Source organism: Oreochromis niloticus, linkage group LG10 (genome assembly GCF_001858045.2).
Source record: "Oreochromis niloticus isolate F11D_XX linkage group LG10, O_niloticus_UMD_NMBU, whole genome shotgun sequence".
NCBI lineage: Eukaryota > Metazoa > Chordata > Actinopteri > Cichliformes > Cichlidae > Oreochromis > Oreochromis niloticus.
In genome coordinates, this window is record NC_031975.2 from 1,284,007 (window position 1) to 1,305,863 (window position 21,857).

At 44.3% G+C, this 21,857-nt stretch overlaps 1 protein-coding gene and 1 long non-coding RNA gene across 3 annotated transcripts in view; one reads left to right on the plus strand and one right to left on the minus strand.

Moving 5' to 3' along the window:
• spns2 (SPNS lysolipid transporter 2, sphingosine-1-phosphate) overlaps nucleotides 1–12,445 on the plus strand; it is a 57,693-nt gene extending 45,248 nt beyond the window's left edge. Inside the window, exons 10-13 of one of the 2 annotated variants that reach the window (XM_005462999.4) lie at nucleotides 330–428; nucleotides 3,744–3,907; nucleotides 5,952–5,988; nucleotides 9,827–12,445. In XM_005462999.4, the coding sequence (XP_005463056.1) occupies nucleotides 330–428; nucleotides 3,744–3,907; nucleotides 5,952–5,988; nucleotides 9,827–9,841 (315 nt within the window). In that variant the 3' untranslated portion in view covers nucleotides 9,842–12,445. Of the gene's footprint in view, nucleotides 1–329; nucleotides 429–3,743; nucleotides 3,908–5,951; nucleotides 5,999–9,826 lie in introns of both variants that reach the window. The other variant, XM_003458030.5, reaches the window with a different exon arrangement.
• LOC112847996 (uncharacterized) lies at nucleotides 12,412–15,964 on the minus strand. Its single transcript, XR_003221855.1, has 2 exons — nucleotides 15,812–15,964; nucleotides 12,412–14,984 (listed from the first exon to the last, which is right to left on the minus strand). It is a non-coding gene; the product is annotated as an uncharacterized LOC112847996 (long non-coding RNA).
• Nucleotides 15,965–21,857: the final 5,893 nt, after the last annotated feature.

Here is a 21,857-nt window from a genome sequence, read left to right on the forward strand (position 1 = left end):
TCGACTGAGGCTGAGTCATTCCCCGCTGGTGAAAACAAACACAGGCGAGGTTTTTCTCTGATGTATGTTTTAGTATCTAAAAGTTCAAATCAGCCAAATGAAATTGGATTCCTGCTGAGCTGGGTGTCTGAAGCAGCGCCTGGATTTGGGTTTGTGGTGACGGTGTGGAGACGCACCACTGTGGACACCTCTTACTGAGACTGGCAGGTGTGCCAGAGGTGTCCTCATGACTGCAGGAGCTATTTAAACATGGCAAAGTAACTGTTTTCCAGTTACTTTGTGCAATCTGCTGCATTTTTCAGCCTTTGTTTCTTTATGTGTTTTTGCAGTTTGTTGTTATACCCACGCGGAGAGCAACAGCTGTCGCGTTTCAGAGCTTCACCTCTCATCTCCTGGGTGATGCAGGAAGTCCATACCTGATAGGCCTGGTAAGACTCTCCCAACACAACACTGTGTGATGATCTGGGTGTGAAGAGGGAATGTGTTCGAGGTTTAACCAATGTTGTGAATCTAGACAGTACTGCTGCAACACAAACGATGTTCAGCTCTCGCTTTAAGTAGGACGGTGCAAAGTGGAGCTTTGAGCTCACATCTCAGGAGAGCTGTGATTTCACCGCTGCTCTTCAGGCTGTCAGTGGCATTCTCTAGTAAACCTCGTGGCTCCCAGGAAGGGCCTTTGTTACTGTATTCAACTGGTTAGGACATGAAAATGGTTCTCACCGCCACGCTGGGCCTCTCAGGCTCACAAGCAGCCCCCCTGCCCCACATCCCACCCTTCAAACTGCAAGTATACGACCAAAGAATAGCATTTAGGGGGCCCGAGTGAAAGTGCTGCCTGCTATTCAGTCAAGTGTGAAACAGGCTTCACCTCAGACTGTCGAGTAAAATTCTTCACATTTCAACCTGAGATTAAATGATGTTAAACAGTAACTCCACAGAGGCGCACGGTGTGCGCTCTTGGTGAGCGTACACGAAGCGTGAACAAAATCATGGCGAGTAATGTGATGGCCATAGAGCAGGGGTGGGCAATCTCCGTCCACGAGGGCCGGTGTCCCTGCAGGTTTTAGATGTGTCCTCGAACCAACACAGCTGATTTAAATGGCTAAATTAGCTCCTCAACATGTCCTGAAGTTCTCCAGCGGCCTGGTAACGAACTAATCATGTGATTCAGGTGTGTTGACCCAGGGTGAGATCTAACACCTGCAGGACACCGGCCCTCGAGGACTGAGATTGCCCACCTCTGCCATAGAGCGTGTTACAATCTATGCACAGACTTGAGTTTATCATAACCGCCGTATCGTTATGTGTTTACATTGTGTTTCATTGCCCTGGCTCACAGCGGCTTAGCTACGTTAACAAAAGCGGTGGAAGTGTTTGATTAGTGAATCAAACTGGCCTGACAGGCTCATGCAGACGCAGGTGTCTGCAGAGCTGCAGGGAGAAGACGGCAGCTTTTTCTTCCTTAAATGAAAATGTTGAAATAGTGTCTAATCCAGTGTAACAAAAGAAGCAGAAAATGATTTACAAAGTCTGATCAAAGCCAGTCTTTAACAAAATACACTTTCTGTGGTGATTCAGGTTTAAGGGCTGGCACTGCATTGTGCCTGCACATTCAATAAATCAATTATATTGTGTAGATTTGCCACAGAGAGATTTTCCTTTGATAACTGTGCGGCTCATTCTCAATCACATTGATTCCACTGAGTTAAAGGCTCCATCGGCGCTCGAACAAATAGTCTAACCACAGAAACGTAACAGTTCAGATAAGTCGCAACAGGAAAAATGCAGCGTATTGCCGACAGGGAGGATTTGAAGCTTTTCTCTGCTTGAAATCATTGTGCTTTATGTTGGGTAAATAAAACAGGTGGAGTCAGCACTAAAACGTTTCAGTGTTTTATTTTCCTGAATTTTACCAAGTAAAAAAGAAAATTAACCAGCAGATTAAATATTAATTGAAATAACAGGTTATTTAGACAGGACCATAGCAGCGCAGCTTTGTTGTCTACTTAATCATGTGGACAGCCGACATGAAACTGAGTAGGTGAGAAACAGCATGAAAAGAGGAGCTGGGGTGGAGGTGGGTTGCAAAGCAGCTTGCAGCTCCACACAAGGTGTCCCGAGGTTAAAACAGCAGGGAGGAATTGCCGTTTTTGAGCAGACACCTGGATATCTGAAAGAATATCAGCTGAGCTGTCATGTGATGTGCCTTATATCCCTTTTATATAGTCCGATATAAGATTATTACTTAGCGGTTGTTGCCCATGCTCCAAATGTCAGTAAACACACACACAGCTCAGTATTGAAGTCACTAAAGCCTGCATCCAGGCTTCAGGGGTCACAGTTCACCTCTGAGTGACACAGCCTACAGCCGGGGGTTTCTCAGTCCTGCACAAACCCAGGACCGCAGCACAGAGTGCTCCGAGTGCGTCAGCGCTCTGTTGTTGTGCAGTGGTTAGGCACACGAGTGCCATGGCCCTGTCGCCGCACAGGCTGAGTGCAGGCAGATACGCAGTCACCCGCGCACACTGTCAAAAATACTGTGAATGAGCAAAGTGGAGAGTCACAAGAAAAACAGACCAGTGGTTATTGCTTAGCAACCACAGGAGAAAGTGAGCAAGTGAGTCAGTCGTCTCGGTTCACAATTAGGCTTTGACGTGTGCACCGAACAGACACGGAGATCATGCACAACAAACCGCTGCGGCGTTTCCAGTACGCCGTGCCTGCTCCACGTGGGAGCGCCTGCAGATATCGGTGCCCACATGCCGCACACGTACCACTTCCTGTCGTGTAAAAAAAACAAAGATTCCTCTCTATCAGCGCGTACACCAAAAAGAATCCCCCGAGAAGGACATGATGGACTCCTATACTGTAAAGTAGGACACAGCCAGAGGCAGAGTGGGTGGCAGGGGAACGCCAGTGACAATCTCTCAGCAATCTTCCAAGAAATGCTTTCTGGCTCAATAATTAGACATGCGGCTGTTTGCCATGTATTTTTAGTCAAGCTGCACTCTGCAAGTTGCAGACAATTGACTGTACCTGACGAAATGGCCTCTGCACGCACACGCACACACACACACACACACACACACACACACACACACGGCTGCTGGACCTACGAGAGATTAGGTCACACGTTTATTTTCTGCCACCTTTTTCTCCCTTTCTGTAATGGCTCCTTATTAAGCATGCACGTGGCTGCACATAGGAGCACATACTGCACGCGCAGACCTGTCAGCATTTCTCAAGCTCTCCCTGCAGAAGACCTGGCTTTTGCTGACATAACAAGAAATGACTGTGCTTTAGCGACCTATTGTTGCCCATAGATTCGACAGCCCACAGTCTGCTAAACGCTACCAGCAGCAGCCTCCTCTCCGTCACGACTGTCAGAGCAGCGATCTCTGGGAGGCAGAGATGGTCACTTCATTCCCACCGCTCTCCAGCTGTTGTTTTTCTCGACACCACGCACGACAGACTGAATGCTGGTGTTGCTGAAGCCTTCAGATGAGCTATTAGCTGTGAAATCCTGCCTATTTTAGGACAAAAACAAGGCGTCTTACATCATTTGTGGGTTTTGCAGTGATGAAATATGCAGAAGTCACGCTGTGAGGGCGTGAGCAGCCCGTAGTGTGTCAGAGCATTAGGAGATAAATAAAGATAAGGTTTTGAATGAGTACAATCTTTCCTTTTGTTGTGTTTGTGGTTGTGGTCATGTGTCACTGTGTATGTGTCTGGCCTGGTTGCAGATCTCCGACGCCCTTCAGCAGAAGTACACTACATCAGCACTGTGGCGGTTCCTGAGTTTGGGCTATGCCCTCATGCTTTGCCCCTTCATCATCGTCCTGGGGGGCATGTTTTTCCTGGCTACCGCGCTCTATTTCCTGGATGACAAAGACAAAGCCGAGGCCCAGTAAGTGACTCGGACTGTTTTTGAATAACTCATCATTATTTCATATATTATTGAGTCATTCATTCTTTAAATATTTCATACTTGCTCGACGTGTCCTCCTCTGCTTTTCTGAGTAAGACCTCCACAAGTTCAAAACACATCATCTTAGTTGCTAGAAGTTGAGGAAGTGTCAGTAATCCTTGTATTATTCATTGTCAGCAGAGTGCAGAAACATTGGGTTGAGATTTTTTATTTACGCTTGAGTTTGAGGCAAGCCAGGGACACGGCGCCCGAGCGATGCCAACAATGGTGCCAACTCGGAGGACCCAGAAAGGCCCCGAGCCAGCAGAAAGTCCCAGTCAGCTAAAAACGCTCCAGAGCTGACACAAGCTGTTCTAGCCATCAATTTGTTCTCACTAAGACTTTTACCAGCTACCGCCTATCCTACCCATACATTCATATTTTCCCTCCTTCAAACACACGAGCAGGTCATAGCCTTAAAAGGCAAAAACACACTCATCCTTCTTCAGGCTTCTTATTTCCTTCTGACTACTTTTTTCCTGTTTTTTTTATCACGTCGGCTTACTCCCCTGGTGCCAGCGTTCTAAGAAATGACTTCCTTCCTGCTGAAGATGACGGGCGTTTTTAGACAGGATGGCAGTCTGATGTCTGAAGTCTGTCTTCGCCCGATCGACTTAGTCACTCGTTGTTTCCCAGTGTTTTCCAAACCCTGTTCGAGCTTTTTTTGTCCAGCTTGATCAAAATAATAACGACAGGAACGTTTTAGTGTCGTTGCCATATTTGTAGTCCGAGCTGCTGTTCACGCTGTAGATGTTTCCTCTGTGAAATGTTAATATACGGTTTTAAAGAGCTTTTTTTAAAGACATACATCACTGCTGTAGCTACGAAGCCACGCTGCGGCTTCTGGTGGGTTTACTCGAAGAAAAAAAAGTCCCACTCTTGCCATTGTGCCAGTAATAGATACGAGGCTGTGGCCAAACATGTAACCACATTATTGCAGATTGCATAGCAGATGGCAAATGTTCACTCAAACTATGTCCAACCACAAGCCCTTAACTTTCACATGACACTGTTTAGGGCAGCAGAACTCTACACACTAAACAGACTGGAGGGTCGTTATTGTGTCCTCATACCTTCATATGGAGGTGAATGAAAGTTAGCATTAAGGATTCAAAGCCAGCACAGTTTTAAGTCTCCCTTTGGCTTATTTATCATACATTAAAAAAATGTTTTGAGTATGTAATGATCCTTATGCTGCTCAGAGTCTGCAGTAATACGTGTGAGTATACAGACGTTACACAGACACTGTGGCAGGATGAACACCATCCACACCCCACAGCGTGCTCCTGTGGAAATCTGAAGCATAAATAAATTATTATAAATCCATTCGATACAACAGCAAACGCAGCTTTCATACCTGCGCACTACACAACAGATTTGTGCTAAATATCCAATCAGACTGAAACAGCAGCAGCTCTTATGTAACAAACGGCGAACAGCACCTCGGGGACCGAGAAAGCTGACAACACACACAACTTTGTCGAACGAGGGTTGTTCCACGACTCGGCTATTTATAGATCCCATTCACGCTATAAAGCCCCAATTTATACACAGCGCTCTGCACCACCCCCCCCTCCTCTGAGTGTGTCCTCAGAAACTCTGAGCTATTTATAAAAGTAAGTCGGGGGAGTGCAGCTGTCTAATTTCAGCCTTAAAGATTGCTTGTTGTTCGCTTTTCTTGGCTGCAGGGTTGCCATTAATAGCTCCAGTTCATTGCACACCCCCCCTCCACTTCTCACACACATTTATCCAGTCCACATTTACACTCGGTGATGTGTGACAGCAGATCTGTCTCATCCGCCATGCCTGTGCAGATCGAGCGTAGGTTCCAGCAGGCAGGCGCTGCAGCTTGGTGAGAAACAGGCTGTCGACATGTGATGATGGAAATTAGGATGAAAACGTGAAGAAAAACTGAGGATTCAGAAAAATACAATGAATTGTGTGGTTTTTAAGAGAGATGCTAAAATGATTCTTCTTCCTTCAGGTGTAACCAGGCAACACAGCCCCCGTCTTCAGTCAAGGTATGACCAGGTAAATTTATCCTAAAGACACTTTCAGCAGCTAAGTAGTAGCGACAGTCTCAGCTCATTAACATTTACAGAGCTCCCTTCTCACTACCTGGCAGCCCTTTTCATTGGGAGGCACCTAAAAACAAGGCCGTTCAGATGCTGAACGATACGTTAACCTGAGGCCACGCAGAGCTTTACAGCAGTGCAGGTGATAAACACGAATCCATTCACCGTCTACTCGGGCGTTCAGGCGTTCTTTGAATTGTGGTTATTCGACCAACTACTTGGCATCTTATCAGGACCCGAGGTGCCTTTCCTATTTCCTGCCTTTATCACTCTCTCACACATGGTACAAAACCTCCCTAATTATTAACTCAGCAGAAAAGCACACAATAACTGGCAGCAAACCAGCAGACTGCACAATGGGGGGGTTACTGTATTTGCTGGTAAAGAATAACAAGAATAAACTTTGACTCTCTGATTAGGAAGACAAGAAAATCTGCCGTGACTTATTTGTAAAGGTTATCATGTATAGCCGAAAGGCCGGTTTTTACTCCGTTCTTTGGAGCCCTGTCTGGGTTTATTTGACCTCTAAATATTTATCAAACTGGTTTATGCAACAAACGGAAAAAACTGCCAATTAATGCTCGTAATTTTGGCTTTTTTTCACTACCTGCCATTAATAATCTGTCTGTGGGTGGGGGTGGGGGTGGGGTAGCAAAAAGAGAAGTTTGTGATTCTGATTTTGCAAAAATTAAAATATGTGAGCCAAGGTCCCGTCGTAAGCAACTGAACAAACGTCCTGGTCTGCTGGTGTGACCAGGATAGACAAACCAGAATCTCAAAGGGGCGTTGGAGTTTTGACCGGATGGACAGAGGTCAGGTCAGGAAACAGTGTGATCACTGGCCAAAGTTGCAGCTGCCTGTAGTATTTGAGAGCAACGGTCGATTAGGTGGAAAAATTGTCTGAGAGTGCGACTTCACATAGACGGTAGAAAGAATGATCTGCCTGAGAAAACCTGTTTATCTGTATGTATGTAGGGAAACTTGTCCTTTGCTCATCCTGCACATATTACGAAAAGAACATAGAAATTAAAATTCAAAGATGAACTACAACCGACGAGACGCTACTCTGTTGGCGGTGGCACCGTTCAATTCAGGTTTGCTCGTATAACACCAAGTCAGAAAAGTGCAAAAACCTCCTTTGACAACAACAGAAACTGTAGAAACAACAGTGTAAATATTCGTCTTGAGAATAAGAATGTTTTCAACACTGGGAGCTGCAAACCAAATGTTTACTGTGATTGATGACCTATTACAGGTGAGAGCTTGGCAAGTTGATTTGCATGGAGCACTGATGGATGGGAGGCAACAGCTGCCGTGGAGGCAGAAAATCAATCTCAAAATTTGCAGAATGCTTCAGAATATATTCTGCAGAAACATACGGGGCGTAAAATTTGTATTTAATGGGCTGCAGAATATCAGAACACCAGTGCTGTCCTGTACGTCCTGCTGTGTCATTCCCATTGGCAGGGTGAGATTAGCGTGCATAGCTAATTACAGGTGACACGAAAGGCTCCGCCGCCGCTGCCGCCGCCGCCGCCGCCATGCATATTGTGTTTCAGCGCTCTCAGCCTGAGGGCCTCATCAGTTCTCCGTCACACACAGCAGCCAAAGCATTTCGTTCCCGCTGTCAAACGGTGCTAATTATAGAGAACAGTGATTACAGCTGCATGAGGTCAGAGTTGAGTCTGCCTGTGACATTTCTGCTCTGCAGTACAACCACATCGCTCCACAGTAATTGATTCTCAACAGATTTGATGCGGAGGGTAATCCAGTCAATGGCAGGTAGCATTTCCTCCCTTGGGTCTGATTCAAGATCAATACAGATAACAGATGAGCTGCTCAGCGATGACACGTGTTCACGCTCACTTTGACCGCTGTGTACAGCCGTCTTCTCTGCGAAACAGGCCGACAAATAGGAAATTATAAAGCGCTGGAAAAGTTTAGGGAGAATATTTCAATTTGAAAAAGTGTCTGAATCCATCAAGAAGTGGAAGTTAGTGTGAGGAGAGAAAAGACACTTCTGCTGAATAAATGAGGATGAAGGGAGGCAGTAATCGCTTAAGCTGTTATACATCGCGAGCTATTAATCTCCGGCGAAGCAATCCCAGACGGAGATGAGATACACCGAGATCCAATTAACTTCCTTTGCAAGAGGAGCTGGCCTCTGCTGACCAGGTTCCCTCCACCCCGCCACACAATACCTCGAGGACGCCCCCGAGCCAGGGGCCGTCAAAAGATCGGCATGAGACCTGACAGCGGACCTTCACGCTCATTTAATCAGTAACTGGAATCCCGGAAATTTAAATCATGAGGCAAAACTCTGACTTAATCACTGCTGTCCAAACTTTAACTGGTATAACTGTTTATACAGCTGCAGGCACATACTTTCCTTCTTCCCCCTCTTATCATTCAACAAAAGCTCAGAGTCCTCAGTCAGCAGGGCTCGCTGGGTTCACGGTGCCGGCAGGGCAGCAACCGCAGACCGCACACACACACACGCATATGCACACACACACACATGCATATGCACACACACGGGAAGTATAGAGGCAGGCTGTGGTGTGACTTGTATAGCTTTTATTGCGTTCACAAAGGCTCCTGTTTCATGACATTGTGAATACCGTGTTTTCTTTATTGTATCTTTGGCCTTCAGTCTGGTTTCGTCGCTCCTCCATCACATCTGTAGCCGTGTCAGCCGACGTGTTTTTGCTTCCAAAAACTGCTGCGTGTTGGTTTGATTAGTCTTTGTTTGCTTGCCAAATCAGTCAGTCCTCCACTTTGCTGCAGAAGCCAGCACAGTAATTGTAAAGCTGCGAGGAGGCAGGCCAGTCCTACAAATATCAAAGCATTCACAACTCTAATTATCTCTCCATCACACCAGCGTTTGGGTATTTTAATTTCAAGTCTGTCTCATAAACAATTCAGAGTTTACAGCAACAACTGGAACTAATAATGGAGAAAAGTGCTTCATCCCAGAGAGGACCGGATCTGCATATGCCAACCAAAAATCCCCTGATCCTCTTGTTTATGCTAATTACCCCGGCTGCTCTCAGTGTGTTTGTATACATGTGCACTATATATACCTGTGTGTGAGTGTTTCACTGAGAGACGCTCAGAAAATCACTCTGCTGAGCTCTCTCGCAATAATCCCATTGTAGCCGCAGCATTAGCATGTGCACTGGAGCGTCCACGGCAACGTAAACGACCACAACAAACAGCGGGACACTCTGCCATCCCTCACTCATCCAGTCTGAAGAGATCACAAGTGTGGCAGCGTGAAAGCTTAATGGTCTAATCTGCAGCTGGTGTGAAGTTCCCCCTCTGCTGCCATGCCTTCTCCACGCATTAGCTTTGTTTGTGTTTGTATCACCAGCTAGAAGTTAGATTGGCTTGTCAAATAACACCGGCCTCTTCGTTCAATCACTTCCTCCTTTAATCGCCTCGTGTTATGACCGTGTTTTACCCTCAACAAACCTTTCCCTCATTAATGTTTGCATATGCCCAATGGCGTGTTTGACATAGAAAGCGAGGCAGCATCAACATGGAATATACGGCTCCATCTGGAGAAGCAGCGGCCGCGTGTTGCTGTGGCTTATAGCTTGCAGACTGGGGAGGACCTGCGTTAGACAAAGCGTAATGCGCTGGCATATTTAGGTCATAGGCTGGTCCTGGTGCGAAGGGTCGTACCAGATGGCCCGGGAGCTTTGACCTCAGCGTTAATTACAGGAGAATTCCCCGTGGTGAGGCCAGGCTCTAACTGCACCTTTTTCTCTCTTCCTCTCAGGTGACGAGCAAATGAGGAGCTACCTGAACGCACAACCACACCTGACAAAGGATGACTAGACGGCAATAAAAAGAAAGGCTTCTTTATGCTCCCAGTCATCCTCCCCCACGATCATCATCATCCTCCTCCTCCTCTTGGCTCCTGCTGCTCTCTGTTTTTTGCAGTCTCGCTGAGGTGACTCGGAACTGGAAAGAGGGAGCGTCTTGCCCCTCCATCTAAACCACAGCCCAGTGAGAAGGTGCTCAAGCCACCCTCCAGTTAGATCGTGTCCTCCTCGCCTCTGTCTGTGAGGATCCGCTGAACTTTTGAAGGATAAGGTGCAGGCAAAGTCCCCTGTAAGCCCTCCTGATGCTAAACTACTGAATGCTGACCACGAACCTGCCCTGTCTGTCTGCCTGTCTGTCTCTTATCGGCTGTCGATCCGCAACAAGTGCCATAGCATCATTACATTCCTTCAGATTTGCACTGACCGCCAACAGCCCTTGTGAATTCATCACTAGCTTTGTTTACATGCATTCGTCAAAGCCACGCATGCTCTGCTGAAGCTAAAGCAGCCTCATCGGTTTCTCTGTGGCGCCCTCGCACGCTGGCTTTCTGTGCTTGAAGCCTGTAAACAGACGAGATGCCAGGAGCCAGTGATGCAACCGCAGGGAAACGCAGCAGCGGTGCAGGTGTTGTTTATCTCTTCAAACAAGCCTCCGATAATGCGACTAATGTCGCATTACTCATCACAGTCTCACCGCAGTAACGGCAGAAACGTGAAATTCAGTGTTTACACTATAAATCCAGTATTTTCACAGTGAAAGTTTTGCCGTGCATGTAAACAAGCTAGAGCCAAAAATGTGTTGCTTTGGAAAAGGTCAGTGAACAAGCCTTAAAGTCGGAGCTTTCACACCTGCAGATGTTTTCTTTGAGCCCCGTGTGCGTTTCCACACGTTATGTTCGGATTGTGTTTGTCTGTGTCGTTTTCTGTTTATGTCGGATTTGAAACTGGAGGTTACTGCCTATGATTGTTTCCTAACCGTGATGATGCAGTCTGGGCAATTTAAAGTGGACACTGGATATGTATAGTTTATATAATTTATATTTATAATTTATTATATTCATGCTTTTTCCAAAAGTAAATGTCATTTTTATGTACACGAGAAGCAATACTAAAAACATTTAGAAGAAACCAACCTTTTTGTTTCACACTGCCTTATCAGTGAGCTTGGTTTCCCTTTAAAGAGGTCGCTCTCTGATGGTTGGTTTTGAATTTCTGGACACACCACCCACCCACACAGGGACCGAGTCGCTCTTAATGGTGGATCGCAGTCCAATCATCAGCGGTTACAATAACAGGCATTGTGAAAAGAGGCCCTTCCCCTCCAATTGCAGATATCCCATTGCATGATTAGAAGAAAGGACCTTTGGAGAGAGCTGGAGATGCAGTCATCAGTTTATTAGCGAGGGGAATCAAAATCCCAGACAGGAACAGGAAATGCGAGCTCTTATCGTTGGAAACTGATGAATGAGGAATCCCCCTAAAGAGCTGAAAGAGCTTTATTTCTGCCTGTCGTTTCCATGGATACCGGTACACATCTCTCACGAAAAAAACAAAACAAAAAGTGTCAGTGAGGAAAGCTATAGCGTGTAGCTTGTACATAATTAATACAAGCTATCGTGAAGGGTTGCTTTTGGTGAATGTGATTATTCTGAAACCTCAGAGCCACTAATGGAATCACAGGTTTCACAGGAAAGATGCACTTTGCAGACCTCGAAGGAACCACAGAAGGCAGAGGATGCACTGACCTGAGCTGAGGAGTAAAAGGAGACTCCGAGTTGTTCTTGTAGCATTGATGTGTGAGCATGACTCACTGGCTGTGTGGGGGGTGCTGTGTGGGCCGTGTCCTTGCTGCCAGATCATTAGCTTTAGCTTCTTCCTCCAACTGCGTGGAGCTCTCTGAATGTGATTCTGTCCCACCCGATGTGTTTACACCACCCTCATCTTCTTAACGAACTAAGCTTCTTACCTTCCATTTATTGATCTTGTTTTCCTTTGTAATGTTATCAGAGGACTTTTTGAATACCTACAGTAGAGATATATATATAAAGCTATATCAAGCAGCGATTTTAATATATTGTAAATGATGGCTTGGATGCAATGTATTTATTTGTTTGTTACATATTGAAGAATATTCTATAAAGGGAAATTTAAGGCTTCAGTATACTAGACTTAGCTATTGTGTCACTGGGTTGGAAACCTGTCATACTGACACAACACACGCCCCTTTTGCATTAGCTGGATTACGATTGGACATCTCCCACGTGTAGACACGCAAATAAATGCAATGGGTTGTTTTTAAGACACATTAGTCTCATTGTAAGGATGCAATTTATATTAAGCTCATTTATGTGTTTTCATTTTTTGTTTTTGTTGGTATATTTCTAGATTTAAAACCATTTTTGCACATTTAATGATCAGGGATTTCTTTGAGCCACAGCCTCGCACCATCGACGGCCCGGCCTCTCGGCGCTGGCATGTCGTCATCTGTCATCAGTTGGAACTTTGGCTCTGATCAGACGAGCCATGAACCGAGTTTCACTTTGCCAAAATTCATTTGATTTAGCACCAGTCCGTCCTTTAGTCTGTTGTAAATGTATGTTAACAATCACTGAAGTGATGTCTCGAGGAAATGCTTCTTGTCATACAAGAGTCTTGTATAAATAAACTCATGTTGAGCAGAAGAGAAAAAACAAAAACCAGAAGTTATTTTTATTTTTAGAGGTCAGTACACGTGAAGTGTCCGAGAAGTCAGAGGGTATTCTTTTAGAACTGAAATGTGATGCTCCTGTGGGTGGATTGATGGAAAAATGTACAGGTCTGTAAATCAAATAAACCTATTCACACACACGTCTCTGTGTGTCTGTGTGTCTGTAACGCCACGGCCAAACGAGTGTGTTCATGGCGTTTGCTTCACTTCAGCGTAAAGACGCGTCTCGCTGTGTGAATCTGAGAACAAAGCTCGCACTGCAGAAGCGCCTCGACTGTTACTTAACTGAGAGGCTGTGCATAAACTGGAGCAAGAACTAACATCCACATTCATCTGTCGGGATGCTGTGTGTGTTTGTTCAGTGCTAAGATTATTCCTGGCTGCTGTTGCAGACATTAGTCTGTAACATAGTTTGTTTGTAACTTTAATACAAGGATTCAAATATTTTAGGAGGGAAAAACTTTAAAAGGACCTAACGAGTGTTTAGTTATTAAGGCATCAGTTTTGTGCTGCTTGGCAAAATGTTAATTGATAGCGTTGGTATCACAGAAATGGAGGAAAGCCTGCGAGACTAATAGTCGCTGTCAACCTGCAGAATGCGCTCTGACATGTCCGTAGGTATGTTTGCTCATCACTTGCTCATTTCCATGTGTGTCGTATTTGTGGGGAGAGGCTGTTGGAGCACAGACACCACGCTTTAACTGCATTCTGCTGCAATAAATCAGTCTGACAGACTGACCCAGGATTACAGTTGTACACAAACTCAATGCCAAAGAAATTGTGAGGAATGTAAATTTAAAGAAAAGTGTGCAATGAAAATCTCTCAAACCCAGATTTTATCCCCAGTAGATCCCACAAACCATGTCAAAGGTTTTAATTGAGAAAATCAACATTTTAAAAAAGAAGAAGAAGAAGAGCTGTTTACCGCTGTGTAGCATCCCCTCTTCTTTGAACAACAGTCTGCAAACGTCTGGGAGCTGAGGAGACCAGCTGCTGGGCTTCAAGGACAGTAATGCTGTTTCCTCCTGATGTGGGATTAAAGATGCTCAGCAGTCCCAGGTCTGCTCTCTGGGTTGGGGTTAGCAGGCAGGTCAGCACCACGCTGTTGTGTTAGATGCAAATTTCAGTTTAACGTTGTCTTGCTGAAATATGCAAAACCATCCTTCAAAGATAAAGTAGATGGGAGCGCATGTTGCTCTAAAACCTGTCTGTACCTTTCAGCACTGATGGTCTTTCTACATGTCCAAGCTGTCACTGCCAGAAACACTCACAGACCCCCGTACCATCAAACATGCTGGCGTTTGAACTGAGTGCTGATAACAAGCTGGATGGTTTCTCTCCTTTTCAGTCCGGATACATCTTCCATATTTTCCAAGAAGAACTTCACACTTGACCTCGGAACAGTTTTCCACTTTTCCTCAGTTCCTTTTACATGAGCTTGTTTCTATGTGGCTTCTTCTTTGCATGCTGGAGCTGTAACCTCCATTCATGGACGGCACGGTGAACTGTGTTTGCAGACAGTGACTTCCAGAAGTGCTTCTGAGCCCATGCAGTGATTTCCAGGACCGAATCATGCCTGTTTTGCAGAATCATGCATCCAATATTGACTTTCAGCCTTGTCCCTCACACACAGAAATGTCTCCAGGTCCGCTGAATCATTTGACATCGTGTACTGTAGATGATGAGATAGTTACAGACTGATGAACCTCTGCACATCCCAACTCCTTTTAGTTTCCTGCTTTTTCTTCCCCCTTCCCAAGTTGCTAACATCAAAATCAGCTGTTATTTTACAGAAAAGGGTTCATTCTCTCAGATCAGACGTTTAACATGTTTGCTATTCTGATTAAAGTATGGAAGTCATCACGTTCTGTTTTTATTCACATTTCGGCTTCTAAAATCTAAACTACTGTATGAGCATAGTCCTTTGATTCTTGTTGTTGCTTTTGAAATGGTTTGTGAACCATCTCTGCTTGTAAATGAACCCACCTACCGTGGTATAGACCCATCATTAGCCAGCCTGCTACATCATTCAGCAGCAGCAGTATTTTGTAAACCTTATAATAAAATGTCATCTGTCTGTGCCTTTGTTCAACTCTGCTGCAGTGAAGACACACAAGGATGAGTCAGATCGAAGGCATTTAAACAATTTTATTTTGAAATAAACACGACTTTTGAGAACTACATCCTATTTAGTTCCACTCGCCTCATCTTTGCAGCGGCTTACAAAGACTTGATTTTCATCACAGTGAGAGAAGGCAGGAGCTGATCCATGAATGAACCACTGTATTGTTCAGGTGCAGTGAGGCAGGCCCCTGTAAGGCTCAGTTTGCAAAGTAATTTTGCAGCCCCGAGAGTGGTTTACAGACACGCTGACACATCACAGGGCTCCATCAGTGCTGTGGATTCTGTAAAAAAGATATATATATATATTTATTTAACTGCCCGGGAAGCGAGGACACCTTCACCGAAAGGTCATCTCTGCACAGATGCTTATTAGAAAGGGCAGCTCCCTCACATGACTGCTAATGGCACCAATGGACTGGTCTATGACAAGGCTGTACAAGCACATAGAGTAAGCACACACTGCTTTTGTGACAAAAGAAGACTTGAGACGTTGTCTGGGAGGCCTTTAATTAGGCTAAACCACATTTTAAACACGACCTCACTATCTGATTTGACGTCAGGAGCCTGAGCAAACTCCAAGTGGAGATTTAGTGTTTAGTTGGCAAACGACCCAAAGAAACCAACACCCTTTCCCACAGTCAGACAAATATGTACCCCAAAGTCCGATACTCCAGTCTCAAACTCAACACACCTAGTCATATACAGCAGGCAGGAAACACAGGGGCGTAGGCAGGAAAAGGGGGAACCATTCTAGCAGCGCTGGAATTTCCATCTGCACTTTGCCCACTTACACTCACAGAGGACGACACACGGGGTAAGTTTAGCTTCACAAATAGCCTCCAAAGTGTCAGCACACCCATTTCATAAAAATACAAAAAGATCATCAGAATAAGCGCACCGCTGTAAAAATAAACTAAAAATCGCGTTTTCATGTTTGTCGTTCTGTGTTTGTTTCTTTTTCTGGCTGTTTTCTGAGATTTGATCTCCAAACTTTAAATTAGTCTTTGCAGTCTAATGCTGTAAGAAATCCGTAAATTATCATATTATTTTAGACAGAGTATCGATCAATGTCAACAAGTTGAAAACAGAAAGAGCTTTGAATAAAGACCTGAAATAGTTTCTGTAAATGAAATCTCAGACAGGGAGCACGCTGGCGTGGGTCCTCCCCGGGTCTTCCGGCTTCCTCCCATAAAGAGTTTCATTGGAAACTCTAAATTACTCTAAAGGTTTGAATGTGAGTGCGAATGGTTGTCTGTGTCTGTGTGTCAGCCCTGCGACAGACTGGCGACCTGTCCAGGGTGGACCCCGCCTCTCGCCCTCAGACCCCTGCGATAGGCTCCAGCCCCCCGCGACCCTGACAAGGATAAGCGGAAGAGAACGGATGGATGGAAATCTAAAAGTGGAATCTTGGCAGTCACTGGAATGAGAACACAATAGGTTTATGATGTGGTGACAATCACTATCATATTTAGTTCATCTTAGACTCTTAATGTTGAATATGACGACTCATTCTGCACGACGTGTGGCCTTTCTGACATCAAATGCCAAAAATGTTCCTTCTTAACTGGAATAAGGAACAACAGACAAAAATAACAGATGTGAAGCAAAGTGTGTGTTTTCCACAAAAAGGTCGACTGCATAGTGCAGTTAGAGCTGATGATTAATACAGTGCTACCAGCGCTGTGCTACCAAAGCTTATAGTAAAAAAAGGAAAGAAAGAAAGCCGATCTTTCATCTCAAATGGAGTCGAGAGTTTTCATCAGAATAGATAAACCACAGGTATTCACAGTCTATCACACCTCCTCTGTGACTCTCTCACTTCCCTCTGCCGGCGCCCACCCACCGTCCTGACCCGGCTCACGCTGCAGAGGCACAGTCACCTTCATCGAAACACGAGGACAGTTTGTCATTTTTAAAGTCATTCTCCATTTTGCATGAAATAGAGACGGATGTATCTGCGAGGCTGCCAAAGAAAATATGTTTGAGCACTTAATTCGATTTACTCTGTAAAATGAGGAATATGTAACATGCGAACTGATGAGCAGTTTGTGTCTCTGGTCTGTGTTGCAGATGTTTTTTCTAACAGCATTATAACAGGAGGAGCTCAGAGTACAAAAGGATTAAAAACTACAAATAACTCTGTGATGTTTGAGCAACTGAGGGGAAAAAGGCAAAAACAGCTCATTGCTTCATCACAAGTTCACTTAAGGCAGAGAGCTGTTCAAGTTTCCATCATCATAAAGACTCTGTGTGACTAACAGAAGAAATAATAAATGCAGTGTATTTATATGACAGTCGTATCCAATATCATCATGCTTTTCTTCTAATATGACGCAGGAAACAGAGGTTTTTAACTCTTTGAAATACACTGACTGTTGTGTAACAGACACATCACTGTTGTCGTTTTGAAACCCTGAACTGTATTTGTTTTATTTTCGGACACTTGGATCCAGTTTGCTGAACAAAAGCAGTTATGAGCCTAATATTCCCTCCAGAAGTTGTATAAGAACTGAACAAGGAGCTTAACAACTTTAAAAGGAGTAAACGAGCAGTGTTTTACAGTTAGGGAGCATTGTTACAGCCCTGTGTAAATGAGATAACACACAAATGTGTTGTTAATCTATTAACAAATATATGTTTGTTTATTAATTATGTAAGGATTTCCATTCTGCACTGTGCTTGCAGTGGGAAGCTGTTATTGTACGGTGTGATGAATGAGTCATTTGGTGTTTGGTGGCTTTGTTTCCTTTCAGACTGAGACCGTTTCTGATCACGTTAGAGGGCAGATGCTTCTCTCAGGTCCTCCATCATCAAGTCTTCCTATTCTTTCAAATTATGACTTTCAGATACTGTTTATCTGCAGAAGAAGAGCCCTCCATTTCTTTTGTACTCCACTCTGTAGTTTCCTACATTTTTTATGAATACACTGCACACGATGCTGAAATGCCAAATTTTCAGCTTGCACCAACAAGAATCACATTGTTGGTGCAAAAACATTGTTTTCATGTCTGCCAAACTATCTTTGACATTCTTCACAGAAAGAAACAGGAACAAATGATGTGTTTTAGCAACAGGCTGCCCAAAGCCCCATTTTTAAATTGGCTAAAATAAGCTGTATGAACATGTTATTAGTTATTATTAGAATTCATCCCGTCTCAAACAAATCCCATAAAAGTCCAACCAAAGTGGAGGCACTGTGTCTGAAAGCGTTGTGGTTAAGGATGTTTTGACCTGACTTACAGAACTATGTTGTGTGGTTTCTTCACTGGTGACGTGGAAGTGCTACCTACAGACTCACACAGTCACATTTTATGAGATATTTTTGAACAGATGTGCAAGAATCGATCCTTGAGGTACACCTTAAAGCTAAATGAAATGATCGAAGTTAAACATGGAAGTGGCGTCTCAGGTTGTTTATTGTTTAACACACAATACGTGTGAAATTATTATTTGCTAACTTTTAAGACCTGCGCATTTGATGCCTGGCTTGAGCGACGCTCTTCCTCTCCTCTACTTTGGACTTCATGGATGTTTTTAGCCCCGTGGAGCCGGCTAACCTTCAGCTGTCAGAGTCTGCATTAATGCACATCTCTGCATGTGTTATTATGCGATTAAAGAAGCTGACACATGTTCGAGGGAAAACACGAGGTGCCCTCCTACCCTCAGCTGTCTGCCCACATGGAATGAATAAGAGATGTGATGTCGGTGGGCTCAGCAATGTCAGTGAAGGAGTAAATGATTCAGGAACATCTGTCAAGAACATGGCAGGAAGTGGCCATGCTTGCTGTCTTTGGAGCAGACGTCATCACCCTACAGCCAGCTATGATGATCGCTCCTCGCTTCCCACCCGGCCTTGAAACTGTAACTTCATTTCAGACTGTGTCAGTGACGTCCCCGCTGGGATGAGGGATTAATTTGATTTGCATGCTTACTAACAAGGATGTAATGCAAATTGACAATGAAACAGCGTTACCGCAGTGTGCTTGTTAAGCACCACAGTGGGTTCGGTGTCACGGGTGAAGCAAGTGTGAGTTATGAATACCAGAGTTTTCTGAATTAAACATGAGCTTATGCTTGGCCTGCAAAGACTGAATGATGTTGCTATTTTTAATCCCACGATTCCATATTTAGAACTGATGTTTCCACTGCAGCATGAACCGAGGCTATTTATGCACACGCTCATATGTGTGGGGTAGCATCCGCATTCATCGCTCCCACACAAGAAGCAGAGGTGTGGAAGCAGCTTTGTGAATGATCTGCATGTGGAGAGGTGAGAAAGTGAAGGACAACCACAGTGTGGAGAAAGGCACATTACATGGAGTATCTACACACAGCAAACAGTCATCTCTTCCTGGTTGCACACAGGTGCATGCAACAAGCTGACAGAGTAAATCGCTCACACCTGCAATACCACACCTCTTCTACTTTAAACGAGGCCAGAGACACAATTAGAGGATATCTGCTGCTTTGTGTAGTCAAATTAAACATGTTTGATGTAAGGAATATATTACACATATAGCTGATATGCACATTCCTGGGTAATTCACTGCTCTCTCCACCTGGGCCGGATCAGTCATGCTGCAGTATACCTACAATACCCACAGTCCCATTTGTCAAGCCGGTGGATCTGACCCTTTAGGAACACCAGCAGCTGGTCTGGCTCTTGACTGAGTGGGTGCTCTGAGTTTTGTACAGATATCAGATGAAAATAAACGAATCCCGATGATTACCTTCTGACTTTTCCTTTAGCGCTGGCAGTGGCACTAAATCACTAAACCACTGGAAAATAAAGAAATTCAGTTTTCCTAACGTTTTCTCTATGATCACATTTCTGCAAAGCAAATGATTTCCATCAGACTCAGTGTTCTCATATGCTAACAGCTAATTAATATACAGTCAAGCCCACAATTATTCACACCCCTGCCAAATTTTGACTTAAAGTTTCTTTTGTTCAACCAGCAAGTTCCTTTTTGACCAGAAATGACAGAGGTGTCTCCCAAAAGATAATAAGACGATGTACAAGAGGCATCATTGTGGAAAAAAATATTTCTCAGGTTTTATTTATATTTTAGCAAAAAGTCAATAGCCAAAATAGCCAGAGGTATGAATAATTATGGGCTTGACTGTATGTCAGAATACAAACAGGATATGCTTTTCCAGTTGTTTCAGCACGATGTCATTACAATTACCAAATACATCTACTCACACTTACAGTAAGGCTACTATGTCCATGGCTTTTGTAGTGTTACTGATGGCTGAATTTCCACCCATCAGGTTGGTTTTGCATATTTTGCATGAAATTTGTAAATGTCTAAAAATAAAAGTCCATATTTGAATAAAAAAATTCTATTTTATTTTCAGAATCCTTCATTTTTACCTGTATGCTCCCAAACTAACATAAGTCATTCTTATAGCCCAACATTAGTCCTGCCCAGCGTTTAGCTGCATTATAGATGCACAGCTGACCCCAGCTTCCTGTCTTTGCTGTGGGCTCACACTTTCCTCAGCTCTTACTCAGCCAGAGAATAAAGAGCTGAGACATGTTAACCACAAAGAAATGGATGTCACGGAGCCAAGACTCAAATGGAGCCAATACATAATTCAGAATGGTTAGTGACCGACCAGGCGTTGCACGCAGGCCGACAGTGATGGGAAGCTGACTCCATATCGCCACACAAGCTTTGTGGATTTGAAACAGTTTTATGACGTGAATTCAGAAGTTGGGTTGGTGGATGTACAAGATGTGGTTTCCACTGTTCAGCAGCTGTCTCAGTGGGACAGATAATTATTTACATGAAATAATCCCTCAGTTGACTTGGACACAAATCTGAGGAGCATCAATTGCTTCACTTAACCCTGTTTTTATGACATCACCACATCCATACAGCGTGATGCACTTCCACTGACCTCCCTCTTTGATTTTACCACAGGAACAGCGTTCTCTGCCTGTTCACATATGGCTCTAAGAGATTTCGTTTTTTTCTCGGAGACTTCAGGAAATAGACGTGAATACTATGCCTACACAGACACCACATTCCAGATTCCTCAAATCCTATTTAAAAGACATGGATGACATCACACGAGGAAATGTGGCAGGACAGAAAAACAACGAGGACAGGAAATGTTTGCTGAACTTTACTGAGGCCTCAGTGAGGTCTCGCTGCTTATGTCGACATAAACACACGTCTGAGAAGTGCTTAAGTGAAGCATATTAGATAGCAGTAAGTGTAGCAGATAAAGAAAAGGGGACATGACGAGTGTGACGTACTGATAAGTTTGCTTTGAGAACAGGACACCATCACACCCATGCTCTGCTGTCAGTCAGTGTTGCAGTAAAACACCTGAGTGAGGCTCATTTGTAGCTGTAAACAATCAGACAGGCCGCGCACTAGCTTACCAACTCACACAGTCCAAAAGCACAAAATTCTCCATTTCTTTGTTGTGATTTTGCCTCTACTACTTGTCACCATGAACTGATGGTCACATCCAGGTCGAGCAGCGAATCGGTTTGCTAACCCTTTCCTGACAATATTGCTGATCAATACGTCAGTTCTGCTTTTGATATGGATACATCCACCTAATGAGATTCATGTGGAGAGGCTTGTTAGGCTGTGAGAATGTCAAATGACCTTTGACACAGTCAATAGTGCAGGATAGTGCTTGCCTGGCTGTCACTTTGACCCAGCTCATTGAAGCACTTTGGCCGTGTTTTCAAAGTGCTTCAATGATTACAGAACAGCTCTGAATGCTGATTACAAAAAAAGAGGAGATAAAGTCAGTCGAAGGGTAGGGATCTGTGAAGAGGACATTTGCAGAATACTAGGAGGACTTTAGCGTGGCAGAGAAAAAGGGCACCCAAATCTGTGAAACAGGCAAAATGCCACAACATGTTAGCATGCTGCGCAGCCTCGTAGCCTGTGGACAGTGGTGTGGAGACAAAGAGTGGGAGCCAAGAGTGCTCACACCCACAGGGACCGAGCCGAGTGTGATCTGTAAACAATGATCTGTATTCGCACTGACGCTGAAGAAAAATGTCCTGAGGTCAAGTGTATTCAAATCCATATTAAATGCACTGAGACGGTTCTTAATTCTGCTCAGAGGAGGATTCAGTTTACATGGCTCTCCACATTCTGGTAATGAAGGACACGATAAAG